At 40.8% G+C, this 19,384-nt stretch overlaps 1 protein-coding gene across 1 annotated transcript in view; it reads right to left on the bottom strand.

Annotated features, from left to right (window-relative positions):
- Nucleotides 1–1,482: 1,482 nt before the first annotated feature.
- frmd3 (FERM domain containing 3) overlaps nt 1,483–19,384 on the bottom strand; it is a 46,515-nt gene continuing 28,613 nt past the window's right edge. The window contains exons 8-16 of the mRNA XM_061071713.1: nt 18,509–18,597; nt 17,775–17,838; nt 17,344–17,379; nt 15,159–15,247; nt 12,574–12,648; nt 11,712–11,780; nt 11,461–11,585; nt 2,851–3,088; nt 1,483–2,727 (exon numbers count right to left, since the gene is read on the bottom strand). Of these exons, the coding sequence (XP_060927696.1) occupies nt 2,247–2,727; nt 2,851–3,088; nt 11,461–11,585; nt 11,712–11,780; nt 12,574–12,648; nt 15,159–15,247; nt 17,344–17,379; nt 17,775–17,838; nt 18,509–18,597 (1,266 nt within the window). The 3' untranslated portion in view covers nt 1,483–2,246. The remainder of the gene's footprint in view (nt 2,728–2,850; nt 3,089–11,460; nt 11,586–11,711; nt 11,781–12,573; nt 12,649–15,158; nt 15,248–17,343; nt 17,380–17,774; nt 17,839–18,508; nt 18,598–19,384) is intronic.

Raw genomic sequence — 19,384 nt, 5'->3', positions numbered from 1 at the left:
TGTTAAACATAAACTGCTAATGCCCTTTCCTGAGAAGTTGATCCACACCAAACTCTTTTTTTTATCAGACCCTTTTTTCTTTACTTAACAACAAATGCTTTTGTTTAATCTGAAAATGATTTCTGATAACATAACCACCTATGTTCTCTTCTCCACTCAGAGACGCTAACCTGACAAACACTGTCTGTTATGGCTGTGATTTCCCAGGATGCAGGGGTCGGATGATGAGTCGAGTCATAAGGTTACTTTGCTTAGGTCTTGGTTTTGTATACCGTGAGCTCACTTTTGTGTTAAGACTACACAAATTTACATACAATATAAAAATGACCCATTTCCACACGGATCATGAATCCCTATGATCAAGTCACAATTTACAGGGCGGGACAGATAATATCACGGTACTCATTTTTACGTCTGTCCCATTAGATTAATGATCAGATAAATGGATTAGGGTTAGGGGGGGTCAAAGGTCAAGGTCCAGGTGGCCTCACTAAACACGAGTTGATTTAAATTTTAACTAGGTGTCACTTGAGTGGTTTGGCTCCCCTCTGGCTTTAACATTGATATTTTCATCTTGGGAACCTCAGTCATATTAGCAGTGAATGTCCATACACATAAACACAGCATTATACTGTACATACTTCCTCTAGAAGCACCTTCCCTTCCTATAACTCTGCCTCGTTGGTCACTGACATTAAAAAGGAAAATCGGCTTTCTGTGTTGAAACATATAAACGGTTGCAGTTGTTTCAATATTAAACACAGGATGAAAAGCAGATCTGCGTCCAGTGAGTTAAGTACCTGTAACTGTTCCTGTTCAACATTTACTCCATCAGAAATCGGCTTGGATGACAGCTCAAATGTCCCATCATGTGTCCTACCTCTTCAAGCAAAGCTCCCCGAAAACAACACTTCATCAAACAAATGACCTCAAACTCAAAAATGTATCATTCAGTGACTTTTTCCTCCCTTTGAATCTCTTCATATGTTTAATGTCAAACTCTACAAAACCACGTTGAAAGATGCGCGATTAGCTTTAATTAATGAGCTAACATTTAGTTCAGAAGACATTTTCAACAAAACACACTGGAGTTTCTCTCGTGCCACCCTCTTGTTCCCCCGAAATGACATCACGTAATCTGAAACAGTTGTAATCTGTGTTCGGTGTAAAAGATTTGTGCTATAGCCTCTGTAGGAAAAAACCCAGGGTGCTACTGAGCCAACAAACATTGACCGTAGTCTGAAAAAATAGCTTAAATTTCTCATCATCCCCATAAACCTCAATAAATTAGCTTTTTTTTAGTCATCTTTTGTAAACTCTTAATTTCAAAATAAGCTCAGAGTAGATCCTCTGACTGAAAAATTCCTGAAAGATCTGGATCACATAAAAATGTACAAAACATTTAAAAACAACTTATTTAAGATTGGTATTAATCATCAATATTCTGCTTTGTTTTAAATATATATATTATATAATGTACCTCTGACGGTGGCTATTGTTGCATCCAGTGACAGATCAATAATCTCTCTTGCTCGCTCTCCGTTCCCACCCACTCCGTCATGACTGACAGGCTCTGTGACCGATTAGGCGCTCTGCTCTGAGAACGAGAACCAATCAGAATGTTTTGTGATATTTACCAAAAATGTCTCTTGCATCAATTTGTCAGCATCAGGAGTGAACAGACCATTCCATCTTCTAGTGAAACCCAAACCAACTGACTTTTCCTCTTGTTGTGACGTTTTTCTCTTTTTTAAATTTATTTATCTCTCACTTCCACAAGTTCTTCCTTGAGCACTAACAGTATTTATTTATCTCATCACTGCCAAGTGTCCATCTTAACAAGTAATTAGATCCTGGGATTGAAATCTTACCTCTCTTTACTGTAAGACCGTAATTAGCTTTTGCTGCCAAAGAGGTGAAACACATCAATGTTTCCATGTAATCCAATCAGAGGGAGCCAATAGGGCTACTTCATTACTGTCAATGTTTCCATATGAGGCCCTTTTTCAAATAAAATATCAAACTGTAATTTTGTGGAATCATCATCGGTGATGTATTCCACGTGCTCCTAAAATAGATTGGATGGTTGGAATCATTTCACACCGTTGGCAGACTTGTGTTTCATGAGGCACCAGTTGTTAAGACTGAAAATAAGATTAAATTAAAAGTTAAGACAGACATTTGGGCGTGTGTGATTCCCCCACAGTGACCTTTCACTTTCCTCCTCATTCTCTTTCTCTTCCTCCTCAGTCTGACCACAGGTTCTCCATGGCCATGCTGATCTTACACAGGATCCAGCGCCGGAACGGGCAGTAATACTCGTAGTGAAACTGATCGAACTCCGGCGTCTGGCGGATCTCGTGGAGGAACGACACGTCGATGTCAGACTCCAGCAGTAGCAGCAGTGTGGGCACAGTGACCAGCAGGACGCCCATTACCACGGCAACGAAGCGGGCCACGCTCAGCACAAAGGCATTGACTCTCTCGTTGGACGAGAGCAGACGCAGGCTGCTGGTCAGGACGCCTCCCATTCGACTCCTAGTAGCCAGCCGGGTGCGTTCATAGGCCCGGTCTCGCTCCCTCTCGGCCTCCAGCTGGGCCTGGATGTCAGGGTCAGCATGGAGCTCCCTCAGCATCCTGGCGGGGCTCTGGACCGGGGAGGAGAAGAGCAGGTCGACGCCTCCCTGGCTGTCGTCTACAGGGGTGGGCAGCATGCTGGCACAGGGGCTGGAGAGGAAACATTTTCAAATATTTAATAAAGACATAATCATATGAATTATTTAGGAAGTAGGAATAAACAAGGCCCTGAAAGAATACGATTGTTGAACATTGTTATGAATAACTATGTACCTGTAGACCAGCTCAGAGATGGTGAGGGGGCTACCAGCCTCGTCGTCTTCCTGCACGTCATCTTCAGCTTTGGGCGTCTGAGGTCGAAGATTGGAGGTTTCCATGGAAACACGGGGAGGCTGCAGGTCATTGCTCAAAGCAGAGTTTCCTCCTGCGGTCCCTTGTTGCTCTGTGACTGTGGATACGGCTGAAGGTTTGAGAGGAGACAAGGGAACAGAGTCCTTCACAGCAACAACACCTGGTGAGGGAGGAAGACGAGAGAAAGAGGGAGAAATATATGTTTTACATGAGGCTGTAAACTGGCTTTAACATCAACTTACACTAAATTAAAAGGTTTCCTGGGTATTTATAGAGGGCAAAAGTCCATGAGTGACTTTTTAACAACCTTCTACACACGTATTGAATACATGGTATGATGTCATATTCAAGTTAGTAAAGGTAAAAAGTTATAAAGTAAATAATATGTCCCAGCTTCATGTGTGATACATACGTACACACTATCAATGTTGGTGGTTCACTACGTAATCATTTTACAGTACATAAGAATTTACCACCTTCCCATTTTATTTGTTTCCTATTAAACAAGATGTAAAAGTTTGAATCAAAGATGATCAATTTAACTTTTTTAAACATAAAGGACTCATTCTAGGGTAAAGAGGAAACAATTTGTACAGTTTGTATTTAGATGAAACGCACTAGTGAAAAAATCACGGGATTATTTTATATTACATTTCTGCTGATAGATCCCTTTCAGCACAATCTTACACAGCGGACCTTTAAAATCATAAAAATTAACAAGCATTAAGTAAAATGTTTTTTTCTGATGAAACATTTTTTCAACAACCTTCACAAAGCTGCCGCCCATTATTGACACTCACTTTTTTTTGTCATTTCTTGAATGGTTGTCAGGACCAGTGAGGAACAACAGCCCAGAGCGAACATTTTGAATATGCATGTCAGTAATATATTCTTATTATGTTTTATAGAATACATTATTCTGTCACAATTGCCGTTGCAGTTTAGTTGTATAGAATTATTTCTAGAAGATGAGGATGAACAGCTATCAAGGACCACATTCTGATGTTTGACGCTGCAGTTGAACCAACACAGCCACATGATGGCGCTCTTCTACTGGTTAATGACCCACAGATAACACTGGCTTGAAGAATGAAACATGTAAAATCATTTTTTTCTGTGTAAACACTCAACCCTCACGCTGAGGTACAGACTCGTGGATGTTTCTTAGACAGCAATGACGCCTCTGATCGCACAATGAATCTCAAAGTGTTGTTATGTGTCTAGATGGTAAACGGTCTGTATTTATAAAGCACTTTTCAAGTCTGGATGACCACTCAGAGCACTTACCAGTACAGTTTATTGCCATTCACCCATTCACACACACATTCATACAGTGCATCTATGGGCAGCACTTTTTTCTATGATGGGCAATTCAGTATCTTGCCCAAGCACACTTCAGCATGCAGATGGGGAAGCCTGGGATCGAACAGCCGTCCTTCTGGCTCTACTCCCACAGCCAGTGTATGTGTGTGTTTGTGTGTGTGTGTGTGTGTGTGTGTGTGTGTGTGTGTATGTGTGTGTATGTGTGAAGGTTAAAAATAAAACCAGCTGTCTTCCTGCTATAGATTAAGTCGGAGCTGGGGGCTAAATGTCCACTGACGTATGACTCAGCTTGTCGACACCGCTCTTATCTCGCGATCACACACACACACACACACACACACACACACACACAAACACAAACACACATACATGCCAACACAGCAAGACAAAGACATTGTTAATATTCAACATACGTATTCCTATGCTTAAAGTCTACGGTATATGCATAATAATAAATCTATTGCCTTGACATGCATGAACTTAACTAGCCGTACTCTTTCTAACAAATTTTTAAAAGACAACAACATTTACTGGCAACAAAACAAGTATTGACCTTATTTAAATATCGAAGAAAGTAACAAAGGTGTTTGACACAATCACGATCCTCTTTGAATTATTTTAGCGATAGAGAAATCAAGGTCAAACACACAAATCAGTAACCATGGCAACTGATTCAAACACCAGTTGAGAGAAATGAAAAAAGAACAAGTAGCGGGAAAGAGAAAATGAAGAACCCCAGGAGCGAGCGGTGACAGCTACCATGGCAACAGAGTCAGCAAAAAGCCAAAGAAGTGAGTGGACTCCCGGAGAGAAAGAGGCAGGTATTAAAGTTGAGAAAGAAGGTGCAGATGAAAAATGAGAGGAGCAAGATAAACAGAAGAGAGGAGGGTGAAATATATAAAGTAAAATATTGCAGCCGACTTGGGCAGCAACTGTCTGAATTTATCATAATTTATCTACTCACAGTTGCACAAAAGTGAACTTGAATAAAATACAGATTTATTAAATGGAAGTCACACAAATCGAGGGGGATTTTCAAACTTGGATCTCAAGTGGCCCACAAACTGATGAGCCCCTGCGTGATTATTGCACATAGGATGAAAGATGATAATATGTATGGTGTGCAAGTGATGTGATAATTCATAGATAATTCATCCTGAACTGACCTGCAATTTAAAAGCAAATGTATGAGGCGGATGAAGAACTTTAGATATATTCTGATTGCCCTTTTAATCAGAATGTGGTGGGAAAATAATCATAACTTTTACCATAGTTACTTTGCTCTTTTCCCATTTATAAAAGCCTACTGTCTGCTTTCTGTCCTGTCACCTCCGATACAAGCCTCTACTTAGAGATGATTCACACTACAAAGCACAATCTCTGCATGGCCACAATTCACACACGCGCAGACACACACTCATGCACAGACAGAATCTGGGTTTTCCCCTGTTATGCAAGTGTTGACAGACCTATTTATCTTTGCCATGCAACCTCATCATGAACACCCAGACACCTACGAAGGATATTTATATTTGAACAACTGAGCAAGCGTGCCAGAATAGTCATCGTTTTATTCTTCTATTTTTAAACCCTGTCTTTTTGTTTCTTTTCAGCACTTTGTCATATTGTATTGATAAGTGCCATTAAATTAAATGACATTGTGTAATCCATGTTAAGGCGGATTTAACATCACAAAGATGTCTCACTGTAACTGCAGACTTTAATCTCTTATGCAGACCTCTTACTACAATAGAAAACCCTCCTGACTGTGGCCTCCCTGCACAGTGTCAAGTGAGGGAACAGGATCAGCTGTGAAGCATCACTCTTAAACCCGATGAAGATTCAGTGTCAGACTCAAGGACACTTCAGCCTGGTGGCGACAAGGGGACTGTACAACGAGGCCAGTCAGTGAAGAACCAGCCTCTTGATGTCTACATATTTCCAAAAACTATGATTATAATTCCAGTTCTAGATGTGCCGTTACCAACTTTAAGTTATCAGTGATGTTAAATTAAAACTACACGAGAGTTAGACGAGTTATTAAAATCAGGCTTTAGTCTTAAATTTCCCTTTGTAATATTGGCCAAAGGATTAATTGTAGTTTAAAATGTTTGTGTTCGATTACAAGCAAGATTAAGCAAAACTGATTACCACAAAACAATGGAAGGATGACGAACGGGTCAGGATCAATGGACACGTCCAGGATTTTTTAATTTCTAATCATTTTCTTTAACATTGCGACTTGCGAGATGGGATGTTTTTCCCAAGGATCAATTCATGGATCTCAATGGGAAACCCATCAGGCAAATTGAGGGAACTGAAATCTATGAGTATATTCTGCTTGATTGAATTTAAGGGGACTGCTGGTCCTCGGTGGAGGTTTATGCCCTACTCTGTACTAATTCTCATTTGGCAGCTCTCTTCTTTGATGCTCCATTCAAACTCAATCCAGATCTACCAATTAAATACTTTAAATACCTCACAATCCTTCAGCCTGTTGTTTCACTATAAATCTATTGGCCACCTCCATCTTTAAATCATCCAGAAATCATAGCATCTGTGAGAACTGTGTTATACTGTAGAGCACTGTACAGTGGTTAGCTACATTTGTGATATATGTGGCCTACACACACACACACACACACACACACACACTGGAGAGGTCTCTGGAGAGTCTCAGTGGATGTTTGACAGATCACACTTACAGCTTGCACCAGTCGGTTGCCATAACACAACATCTACTGGGCTGAATGAGCTCACAATTTGAACTTGCATTTACTTTGAGAAATACATGTTTAATGCTCTATAGCTTAAGGAAGTCCAGTGTTTATGTGTTATGTGCGTGAGCAACTACAATAATCCTCTGTATATCTTGATGTGTTTCTGCCTTGCATCTTACTCTGTTCGAGTGTGTTTCTCTGACATCCAGTGCAGGTTCCACTGATACGTCCCGCGTGCCCCACGAGTCGCACATAAACATCCCGTGCCGTGTGATTGGCTATACGAAGATGCAGGCTACGCCTCGTTGTTATCTTCACCTGGCACCTCAAGGCCTCTGCCACCACTATCGATGAGGCCTGCTCCTCTGCAGCCTCCCCTGGATGAAATACTTCAAGCGGCCCGGCCTGTCCCTCCTCCATCTCCTCACGCTCGAGTCCCTCAGAGGTCACGTCCAGCCCGAGCCCCTCTACCCTGCCCTGGATCCCACAGCTACAAGCGTCCCCTATGTTGGACTCCAAACTGCTCTGCATGAGGCCGCCTCCAACATCACTTTTGTTTCTGTGCTCGAGAAGCTCCATCGTTCAGTCCGATGAGAAAACTTGGACCAGCTGTCTGCGGCAAGACCTCCACACCCTGAATGGCCGAACTGCCAGCTGAGCTCTGAGGCTGGGAAGGGTATGAACACACATACACACACACATGCACTCCCAGAGAGATGGTGAGAGATGGACACCAGACACACTCTCTCTCACTCTCTCTCTCTCTGTCTCTCTCTGTCTCTCTCTCTCTCTCTGATGAACAGACATGGTGGGCCCTCATGTGAATGTCAGTGATTTAACAAAGAGTGGAGGGGCATTAGAGGAGGATCAGATCCAAAGCTGCAGTTTCTATATATAACCAGGGGGGTCCGGGCTACACAGGGGCATCTAATCTAACTCTGATTACAGAGGCACAGGCCTGGGACCGGATGGGGATCACTTGCTTTTCCTCCTCCCGACAAAATATAAGGCCCAAGTGTTTTTTCTAGGTGATGGTAGGAAGGTGGACGATGTCCAATGTGAGACCTGAACACTAGTTTGATCTCTGTGTGTGTGAGTGTGTGTGTGTGTGTGTGTGTGTGTGTGTGTGTGTGTGTGTGTGTGTGTGTGTGTGTGTGTGTGTGTGTGTGTGGGTTAGATAGGAGAGGGACAGGCTGTACAAACAGAGCAAGGTCAGCATAAGCCTTGGGTCAGCTTCCTGTTTCCCCTCTAATGGCTGAGATTAGTGCTCTGAATATAGACGGCGGAACCTCAACCATCTTGAGAACACTTTATCCCAAAGTCCTTGCACCACCCTTCCTGCATCAGTCCTTGTGTTTGACTTTATGCCGTTGTCTCGTCCGTCCCCCTCTACAGGCAGAAACGCTCACTGGTACTAAAGGCCATATTAGACCGCAGGGCGTAAGTGATTCTTAAGATGATGACAACATACGTTTTTTAAATTATCTTTCTTAAAAGCATTGGAGGAGATGAAACCAAAAGGTGATGTAGGCATTTGTGTAAGAAATTAAAAGAAGAGCTTCAGAAAGAAGTTTAAATCCTACATTTTATCATCTGGCAAATGAGTGGTGATTGTGCTTCTTAGACTTTTGGTATATTCTACAATAATTAACAACTAGAATATGATTCATTTAACTAAGTAGCATACAACCTAGAGTTGCAGGAGATGCGATGACAAACAAGGCATTTTCAAATTGAATCTGGTGTCATGACTCAGCCTGGATCCTGTCAGTGATGCATGAGGCCCTTCACAAGATGACTACCTCCTGCCCCGCGCAAGCTAACTAACTGAGACAGCCGATACGCTCTGCGCTGCAGCTCTTTGACCCCGAGTCAAGACTGGATTGATTTGCCTTTAAATGGGTTGAAGGGAGACGGGGAAAGACGGAGAGAGAGAGACAGAGAGAGGGAAAGTGAATGGTGTGGCCGTAAATTCTGCCAGAAAAGACGTGAGGAAAGAGGTCCATCAACAGTTTGAGGAGAGCGGTGGCACAACGCCATGATTGTATTGAACATGTGTGAAGGTCTGACTGGCACTGTCACAATCTGTGAGAATGGAGGAAGGTAAGGCATGAGGGTGAAGGATGGAGTGAAGGAGAGGGGAAGGGGTGAGGTATGAGGAGAGGAAGGACACTGTGTAGGTGAAAGACAGAGGGACATGTCCTGTCGTGTGTGGAGGCCAGGGACAAATGGAAGGAAGAGAGGAGACTTCAGTGGAGAACAGGCTTTCTATAGGTGGAGATAAAGATCATGTTACACAATAAGTAATAAATTATATCTATCTTCAGTGACAGATCCTTTTCCTGATAATAATGTGTATATTATATTTACAGTTATTTGCTTTTAATTACTTTCTCTCTTAAAATATTATTATTATTATTATTATAATCATCAGCCAAAGTCTAGATGATGAAAATTTAACTGTGTTAAAAGTTTTACATTTATTTTGAGATTAAATGATCTGTCAAAAAGGTGGTAAAAGATCCAAATAAACGTTTCTTGTCCTTTTTCTGCCTCTATTTAAAAATGCGGTTTCTTTTTGTAGCTTGACATCTCCTCTGTGATATGAACTTACATAAAGTCACCCACAATTCCTCCTGTTACAACCGCACACACAGTCCTCCCTTCTGTGCCTCTTTACATCTAGAACAACCTTCCTGGCCTTTTTTCATTCTCCCAGCCCCATACTCCACTTTCTCTTCTTTCATATTCTCTCTATTTATTTCCCCTCTCCGCTCTCCATTCACCATCTTGGGCAACCTCACCGTCTGCTCTGCACTTCCTGTTTTCTGCTGTTCAACAACAGGATTTAGGTTTCGATCAGATAATAGGTCACCGTGTCAGGCATAATAACGGAGGAGAAAAGCAACAGAGAATTACAATAACATGCAAAAAATGTCACAAGGGAAGCCCCCAGTTCTGTGAGTATCTCTTCAACATAAATCTGCTGTGGGAAGGTGGAGTCCTGACGAAAAACCCTTAAAAAAACAACTATTCTGTGCTGCTTCACTGAGTTTCTCCTGGAACGTTGCAGCCAAGTCACCTCCAAGAGAAAATAAACATCTCTCCCTCTCCTCTCAGCTGAAAGAAAACTGACACACCATCAGCCACTCCACTCATTCTGCAAATCACCACAGCGGCCACATCCTGAACTCAGCTTCTGGTACTTATTTTTCATTTTGCAGCTTCAAAATATCAAAACTAACAATATTATAGAACAATATTCATAGGTAGTCAATACAACATTTACTTAATTATGTGTAAAATATTGTGAATTGTTAAACTGATACACTTAAGTGATTATTCTAGTCAGTTGCTGGGGTAACTCAAAGTTTTAAAGTTTTGTGCTCATCTATACTTGCAAAAATTTGTAATTTTGTTCACTGACCAACATACGATTCAGTTATAAATGGAGGATAAATCAATTATAATTCAATGTTTACTTGGAGCTTTACTTTCACACACACACAAATATTTTTAACCAGATTAAATGCATAGTTATTTCCTGAAAACACTTGAGAAGGCTCTTCAAGAAATATTTTAATAACGTGACAATATAATATGATAACAAATAAGAAAAAGCATTATTGGTTAGTTTTATATGATGAAAATGAAAATATTTATCCCGTGAAAGTAAAAGAAATATGACTGTATCAGAGTTGCACTGTTTAACATTCACACTGTGTTCTGCAAATGTAATTGCATTACTTCATACATATTTCCTAAGAGGGTAATAGTCCCTCAGTTCAAAAAAAGTTGAATTAATTCTAAATGTTGTGATAAAAAATAAAGATAAAAAATGTACGAAAATGATGCAAAAATTTGAAAAAAAGGAGGTGAAGTGTGTTTATACACATACACACATTCATACACGAATTGAACTCACAGAGTTAATGTGGTGGATGTTCTTGATTTTCACTTTTAGGATGCAACCACTGACTGATGCAACCACTGAATGTTCACAAACACACATTCAAAGGAAAACTAATGAACATCTGCACACGAGGGCGTAAACTGAGACAGACCGCTCGGAGCCGAACAAACACAGTAACTCCTAATCGACTTTTCCTTAATGAAAACACAATCTGGGTCTGTGGGCTCTGCTTCCCTGATGTCACATAGTTGATCTTCCTCTGTAACACACACTCATTATCAGACAAAGGCACACACGGACATGGTGGTATCCTTGGAGAGGATCATGGGAAGGGTATTTTTAGCATGCTGTGATTGGTGTCTCCAGGGAGACAAGACTGATGGAGGGATGGGAGCATCAGCTGCTCAATTAATGCTCTCTGTCTGAGCGCCGTGCATGTGCTTCTTCATACATACACAAGGGAGACCACATGAGACTTTCCAAAGGTCTGTAGCAGGGGGGAGTGGGTGTGTGTCAGCTTGTGTGTGTGTTGTGTGTGTGTGTGTGTGTCTGTTTGTAGAGTAAGCAATATCTTACCATTGTCTGGGGCTGTCTCTTCGTATTCGTTAGGGGAGGGCAGTGCAGGTACCAGAGGTTCCATGTTCATGATGAGGTTTTTATGGCTCAATGAGTTAAAACTTCGACTCTGACCAAACTGGGCTCTGAAAACACAAACATCAGCAGCACTGACTCCAGTTGTTGCCAATTTCAACCTTTCATTGCAAACTCCAGCTCAAAAAGGGAAGATGATGTTTATGCTCTGTGTGTGTGAGAGATTTGCATCTTACCTGCGGACCGCAGGCGGCTCTCTCTTAATCTTAGAACTAGCTTCAATCACCTCTTTGGCAACTCTTCCACTAAAAGGGAGAGAGAATGAGAATTTATGTGTTTTGCAAGGTCACAGTGACCTTGACCCTTGAAGAGCAAGTTCTAATGAGGTCATTTGTGAGTCCTACTAAGCACTTTTACCAAATTTAAAGAAATTCCCTCTGGGCATACTTGAGATTTTGTGTTCACAAGGTTAAAAAGAAGAGCTTTCTGAGGTTATGGCGACCTTGCACTTTGACCTTCGACCACCAAAATCTCGAATCTTTTAAGGTTTTACAAGATACAAAAAATACATTGATGAACATGAAGCAACTGTTTTTGCAGTTGTTCATAATGAGAACGATCTGTTTCTACTGAGCGGGCGGGTTCCTGTCAGCGGCGCCATCAGTCTCATCGTTCTGACTCTGACCAACAGCCGTGTTCTTGCTCATTATTGTGTTGGCGGTGACTTTCTTGGACTGTATGTAAAGATGGACGATCTGTGTTTGCTTCCTCCCATCGTCCAACTTATCATCAATCATGACATTTTTTCACTATTTTTATAGCATTGATAATTTAATTAAAAAAGAGAACACAACTCACTCAAATGACAGAAACCATCTTTTTATGAAAAATATATTTCACTATTTAACTACTTCCGCCAGCCACCAGGGGGTGATCAATATAATTAGGATCCACCTTTTGGAAGTTGTATTCCCTTCCAGCTTAACTTTCTCTTATGCCATACCTCTTTTTCTTTCTTTCTTTCTTTTCTAACTCAAACTTCTAACTCTCTTCAATTACATTTATTACTTTCTTTAAACTGTCAGATTTCTGACTCACCTGTATCTGAACCTACTTCCTTTGAAGAAGATGTTGCTGCTGGAAACTGTCTTTATCTGACTCGACTTTGCACACCTGTCAGAGAGAGGGAGGAAGAAACAAAAAGAAAAGAGTTTCACGATCATAAATCCTCTAACACACAGTTTGATTTATTTGTTAAACTCGTGGCACAACACTTCTCAACTTCATCTTTCAGGTTATGTAGCAACAGTGACTTTCAGTGGACAGAGTAGCTTATTTGAAGGTAAACAATGAAGGTATTCAACTTACAAAGTTTTAGCTGTAGGTCAAACCTTCATATTTTATTCAGGGATATTTATGAGATATATAAGAGATGGTGCCAGAAAACCACAAAATAAGTTCACACACACACACACACACACACACACACACACACACACACACACTCACACACACACACACACACACACACACACACACACACACACACACACACACATACACACAAACACACTGCTTCGTGTGTGAGAGAAACAGCGAAGCAGTATGTTGTCCAAGCTCTGCTTGGCTGCCATTTACAAACTCTATTCCCTCTAATTTGATTATAGGGCTCCGATGCTTGTCTGACATCCGAGACGACATTCACTCCTCCTCTGTCCGCCTCTCAGAGACACACAAGCTGCTGTCGTTAAGAGGTCGACATCCAGGGTTATACAGGCAGAGGCTGTTATCACAAGGCTTTTATTATTTCATCAATATGTCTTCCTCTTGTAAGATCGTGCAAGATTTTTTTCAACGTTCATATATTTCATCGAGATGATCAAAGAGGAAATTGGTCCATTTCCACAGATTCAGCAAAAGTAGTAAAGGAAAATCTAATGGATAAAACTTTCAAAACGTAATCCTATTAAAAAAGAAGATATAGTGAACAGTGTCTATGAAACAATCGTTTCTGAAAAATATATAATATAGAAAGGGTGAGGTGACCCTTTGTGGTGATGAACTGTCTGGGGAAGGAACAGAATCAAGAGGAAATCATAAAGTAATCTCCACATCATGTCATCACGACTTCTCCACATTAGATCGGACTTCATCTGACTCCACATCTTCTTCACACCTCATTCTCACTTCTGACCCGGGTGGATGTTTCCTTGCTCCATTTTTTTCCTATTTTGTCCCCTCACACAACTTCTCATCTGCTGTTTACTAGACTAAACATCCAGATTGAAAGCCAGCTTTTAAGCCAATGCGAATGGGAAGTCCTTAAAATGCCCCACAAAAAATGTAAATTTAAAGATCTACTACAAATGAGCAAACTCACATTTGAATCAGAATCATGTGATATGATGGTCAGCTCCAAATCAGAAACGATTATTTTCTCAGCTGTTTTCAGGACTTATTTTTAGGTGAAACATTGTGTTCACTGCAGAGATGTGATGCACATAATGTTCTTTGAGGCCTGCGGCCACAGATATGGTCACCTTGAAATCTGGGCCGTACAGGTAGTGGTCTGATCCTTCACGGCATGCAGATAGTACAAGTTAAAATTTAAGCAATGATGGTTTGAAAAGGACAAATGTTTCAGGTGTTCTTCTTCTTGGAATTTGTATTTTGAAACTTCACGATTATTGTGATTGTGATGCTGAGACCTTACATTGGTCAATAAACTGAACTCACTAAACCCTGACCGAGGAAAAGCAGTTCAGGGTCATTATCTTGGCCCCCAACCTAGTATTCCCCGTGGCTACAGACCAAAGTAGAGTTTCATCCTCATCCTCACACTCTCACCACCACCCCGAGCTTGTTTCCATTCCTGAAGCAGCAGCAGTGTCACAGTATCTGCAGATCAGAGCGATGGCCTCGCAGCAATCAGCTGCTTCCCAGTGAAGGACAACAACATGTTGTTTCAGTGCCACAGAGTGTCAGTGAAATGTGTTTAAAAGAGCAGTATCGGATAACAGAGGAACACGAAGGAGAGCAAACTTAACCTAACCCAGCAAAACACATTCAAAATAAATACATTTGAATAGATCAGTGCCATTTGATATAATGTGACAATTCTTTATTAAAATGTCTGAAAACAACCAGACCTATGTGTCACATATTTTGTTGAGTACATTATTGAAATGTTTCCAACAATGTTCAAACTCAGATTTTATTCAAGGTAAAAAGACTTTTAATTCCGGTCACCATTAAGTAGCATCATATCCATTTTACCAGTGGCTTTACATCTAAGGATGTAAACACAAACTGTTAGCCAGTTAGCCTGTTAGCCAGTTGTGTGTTTCTTTCTTCCGCTGTTTGTATTGTTCACTGATGGATCATGATTATTCATCACAGTTTGTACTGAGCGTTGTACCACCACAGCTCTCCCAGGGAAGCGCTAATGCACAGGGGAACCAAGCAACCCAAGAGGACAACTCCCATGATCCCACACTGCTTTACAGAGTCATCAAACTAGGTATTTTGTTATTGTTTTGATTGAGAGACCGCAAGTGGCCAACGTTACATATTGTATGTCCAAATATTTATAATATCAGGTAGAGGGGATATCTTGAGGTGGAATAATTGCGGACCAGCTCCCAGTTTCCCACGAATGTGTGTGTGCGTGTGTGTAAACTCACTTGTAAAAGGCCTGGTTCTCTGCCCCACACTTCCATAAGTGCTTACACGCTGCAGGGGTCGACGTGTGAAATGTCAACACCAGTTTCTTCTGGACACCGAAAAAGGACAAAGACAGAGAGAGAGGGAGAGACAGGACAAAAAGTGAGGGAGGGAAATGAGATTACCAAAAGACTTGTGCATGAGGACAAGAGCAGTGAGGAACATGATGAGAGGGAGCTGAGCAAAATGCTGACCCACAGACCCAAAGCCATAAGCTTAGCAAGATGTCCAGACAGATATAGTGAGCGTTCAGCAGTAAAATGGCCTGCGAGCAGTTCACAGGTCTGTATGGATTAGGAGGGGGAGGAGGGATATGTTCCTGTAAATGTCTAGTTTCCAGTCTTGTGAGTGTGGTAATATGATCCCAGATCGATGCTGCTCAGCAACGAGGAGGAGGAGGCAAGCGAGAGGAAGAGATCAGTAACATGGGAGCAAGATGCTGTAAAACCACCCGACTACGCCTTATTCTCCATTTTCAAAAGGACAGGGAATTTGAATTTTGAAGTTGTTGAGAAAACCTCACCGTTCAGTTCAAGGATGATTTGTTCCTAGACCCTCTCAGTCAGCTGTATTGCTCAGCCCCCTCAGTGTCATACATCACTCATATTAGTTGTGTTGGTTGTGGTTTACACACATGTGCTGCAGTGGCCATGTGTGTTTGGTCACAGGCATGTGAGAGTACCAGAAACTCTCTGTGAAAATATCATCAACAAATTGTCTCTCGTCCCACTTTGGCTGCACAAACAAAGACATGATGCTAATGATGGTGCTATGATGCTAAACTCTGAAAATATATATTTATATGGACTGTAATATTATTCAGGAGTAACGAGCATTGAAAGAAATAAAAATTACGCATCTAATTTGGCAGCTATTCAGCAGTTGATCTTCAATCACTTGATATAAAAAAAAACATTAGACTTTATATTCTAATTAAAGAAACAGAGGCTGGATAAAATGAGATAGAGATAAACTGCTGACTCATTAGTGTTGCAGTAACAGAGCCACCAGCTCAAAGTGGGACAGTCAAGTTAATGTGTTCCAGAGGTTTGGGTGAATAGTGAAATCATGCAGTGACACGTGTCACACGGTGGAACAGACAACACAACAATAAACGATTAAAATACTCTGACAAATCTACCCAGAATTGATGTGAATCTCTTAAACAAGACATTTATACACATAACACAACACAAAGTAATGAAATCACTGCGGGTTTCTCATGGACAGAGACATAGATTATGTATTATAATCTCACATAATCTATAGTTCAATGATAAAAGAGCTGTGGAGATGATTTTAATGTGGCTGCTGGGAAGGGGTGGATGTAAGACTTCTATAAATAGCTGCAAAGACGAGCTAAATGGCTGAACATGATTAGATGAACTGAGAAAAATGTTGAAGACAAATATTGCACAAAATGAAATGAAACAAAACAACACACACTAATGAAATGATGATGAAACGACAGTGACAGATGAGAACGATTCCTCCAGCTACACGGAGGAGGTGAGGTGAGGGCAGGACTGCAGGGAGAGGCTTCAAATTAAGGATTCAAGTATGACGTTATTTCTTGTGTTTTACTCACCAGTGATGACTATGTTTACACACAGAGAGAAGAGACAGAAACACAAAGATAAAACTGCATCTTCAGCCATTCATGAGTTGCCACACAGACAAACAGGCAGACGCACGGACAAGTTAAGCGGAGATGAGAGAGCTGCTTTAAGCTTCTGTAATGAAGAGAAGAGTCATGAGATCGATTGGCTGATCGGATGATTGGCTGCTCAGATGATTGGCTGATCAGATGATTGATTGGCTGATTGGTAGATTAAAGAGCAAACTGGCGGAACTATTTTCAAGTATTTTTAGGTTTTACACACATATATGAGGCGTGACACATCTTAATAGCTGCTCAGAATCTACCACAGTTCCAGACTTGATGACAAACATAGACATGAAACATGTGTCCCAAATACAAGACACCTGCTCTTAACATGTTTGTTTTCCTGTGTCCAGGAGAAATTTTTATTAAAAAACACGTTAATAGACATTAACAACATGGTTCTAGTGGAGGGATCTCTTATTTGGGCCACAGCTGACACACAGTGTGGGTTATGAGGAGGTTAGTCGTAACACACCCACCATCCTGTTACAGTGAATCCTGCCTGTTAAGGAGATCTGAAACAGCGACACACATACACAGTGTGTGTGATGGCGGACCGGATTACAGGGACAAACAGTAACAGTTTCATAGCACGTTTTCCTGAGGATGAAACATCACAGGCATTGAGAAAGGGGGAGGAAAGAAAAGGAAGGAGGTCACTAACACAAAACTGGATCCAAATGAAAACAGACTGTTTGATTCAAAGTCATGGTCTTTCAGATGAAGTCCACAGATGTTAAAGTTCAGGTTCTAACAGGTCAGTACGATGATGATGATGATGATGATGATGATGATGATGATGACGAGATCAGTACAAGAAAACACAATTCATCATTATGACGGTAGAAACTACGCAACACAGTGTTTTTGTTTTTTTATCCCTTCACATGCAGGAGGACACAACACTCACCTCTTTCTGGATCCCTATGACGTAAAAAGTTTTTCCTTCAAACTTCAGTTTGCTGACGTCCACCCTGCAAAGACCCAACACTTCATTAATCAAGAAATATCCACAAGACTAAACTATAGATGTAAATTCTATTTTTTGCAATCCACTACAATTATTAAATAGCTTTTGTTGAACACTTTTCATCAATTTATTTTATAAAACAAAATTTAGTGTGAAACAGATGCCACCATGACAAGCTGAAAATGTAATGCTCACAGACTTAAACACATCTACAATCTACTAACAACATTTATAACATAACAGTTCTCCAAAGGGGGTAACACTACATAATAAGTACTTCAATTTTACTTTAAATAACTTTTTTATCCTGCTTTTATCTTGCTTTAGAAGAGTTGTGTTACCGGAAGTATTGTTACTTTGTCTTAAGTAAAGGATTTAAGTACTTTTACCACTACCACCATTAAATAGTGGCAAAAACATATATGTTGAGATTTTTGATATACAGTATGTTGTATGAGTTTACTGAACTGTTTTTATTAATCACGATAGAGAACATCTTTCTGCAATTACAAGTAAAGTCAAATATCATCACTTTAATTCCACCTCATACATATTATTCTAGTTTCAGTTGAAATACAGGGATGATAATGCGTAACCATTTGCTTTAATACAGGCAACACATTTAATTGCGGTGCTTACGGGTTTAAATTTCAGACTTATGCAAACATTTGTACCATTTCAGGAGGTGGATCCTCTTGTTTCCCTGGAACACAACAAACCCTGTGGCTGTGAACCCGAGGAACGCTGTAGAGCCTGTAAAGTCCTAACACACACACACACACACACACACACACACACACACACACACACACACACACACACACACACACACAGCGTGAGAGGCAGCAAATGGTATTATGGGACACAGGTGGGGTTTAGCAGCAGGGGAGCAAGTGGGCCGTCAACAATCTCCATGGTAATAGCACCTACACAAAATCACCTGTTTGTTCCAAACTCCAAACCCATAATTTGCAGTAAATAGCATCAAGATCAAGGTGAATAACAAACAGCAGACGAGATTCAGTTTGACATAATGAAAATGAATGTTACAACAACTCCAGAGTAAGAGAAGAATCATCTGTACATCTCCCTTCTTTTCTCTCTATCTCTCTGTAAATCCCCTCGTCCTCATCGTCACATCGCTCCAGAAAAAAAATCCGTATTAAAAATAGCCCCACTGACGAGTGTAGCAGATAACAGGGATCCTCTTCAGCAGACTGAATTTAAATATCGTTTTAATCTGCTTAGCTTGCTCAGATACGTCTGTTCATGAGAGTTAGAATGTCTATTTCACTCTGACTGAGGGAAACTATTAAAGATTGGTTTCCCTTTTTTTTAAGATTGAATCTGTTCCATCTGTAGTGCAAGAGAAAGTATAAAAAAGGACAAGTAAGGTGACGTGTCCAATAAACCTTAACTCTACAGATCTCCTGTGTTGACACTGTGAAGATGGAGTCAGTGGCATTGACTTGTTTCTCTGACCAATCAAAGAATATTGATTCCTGAAAGTGATTTGTTTTCTCTGCTGATTGTTGCTTTTGTTGACCAGG

The sequence above is a fragment of the Limanda limanda genome, chromosome 5 (assembly GCF_963576545.1).
Source record: "Limanda limanda chromosome 5, fLimLim1.1, whole genome shotgun sequence".
Lineage (NCBI taxonomy): Eukaryota > Metazoa > Chordata > Actinopteri > Pleuronectiformes > Pleuronectidae > Limanda > Limanda limanda.
This window is presented reverse-complemented; position numbering and strand designations above follow the sequence as displayed.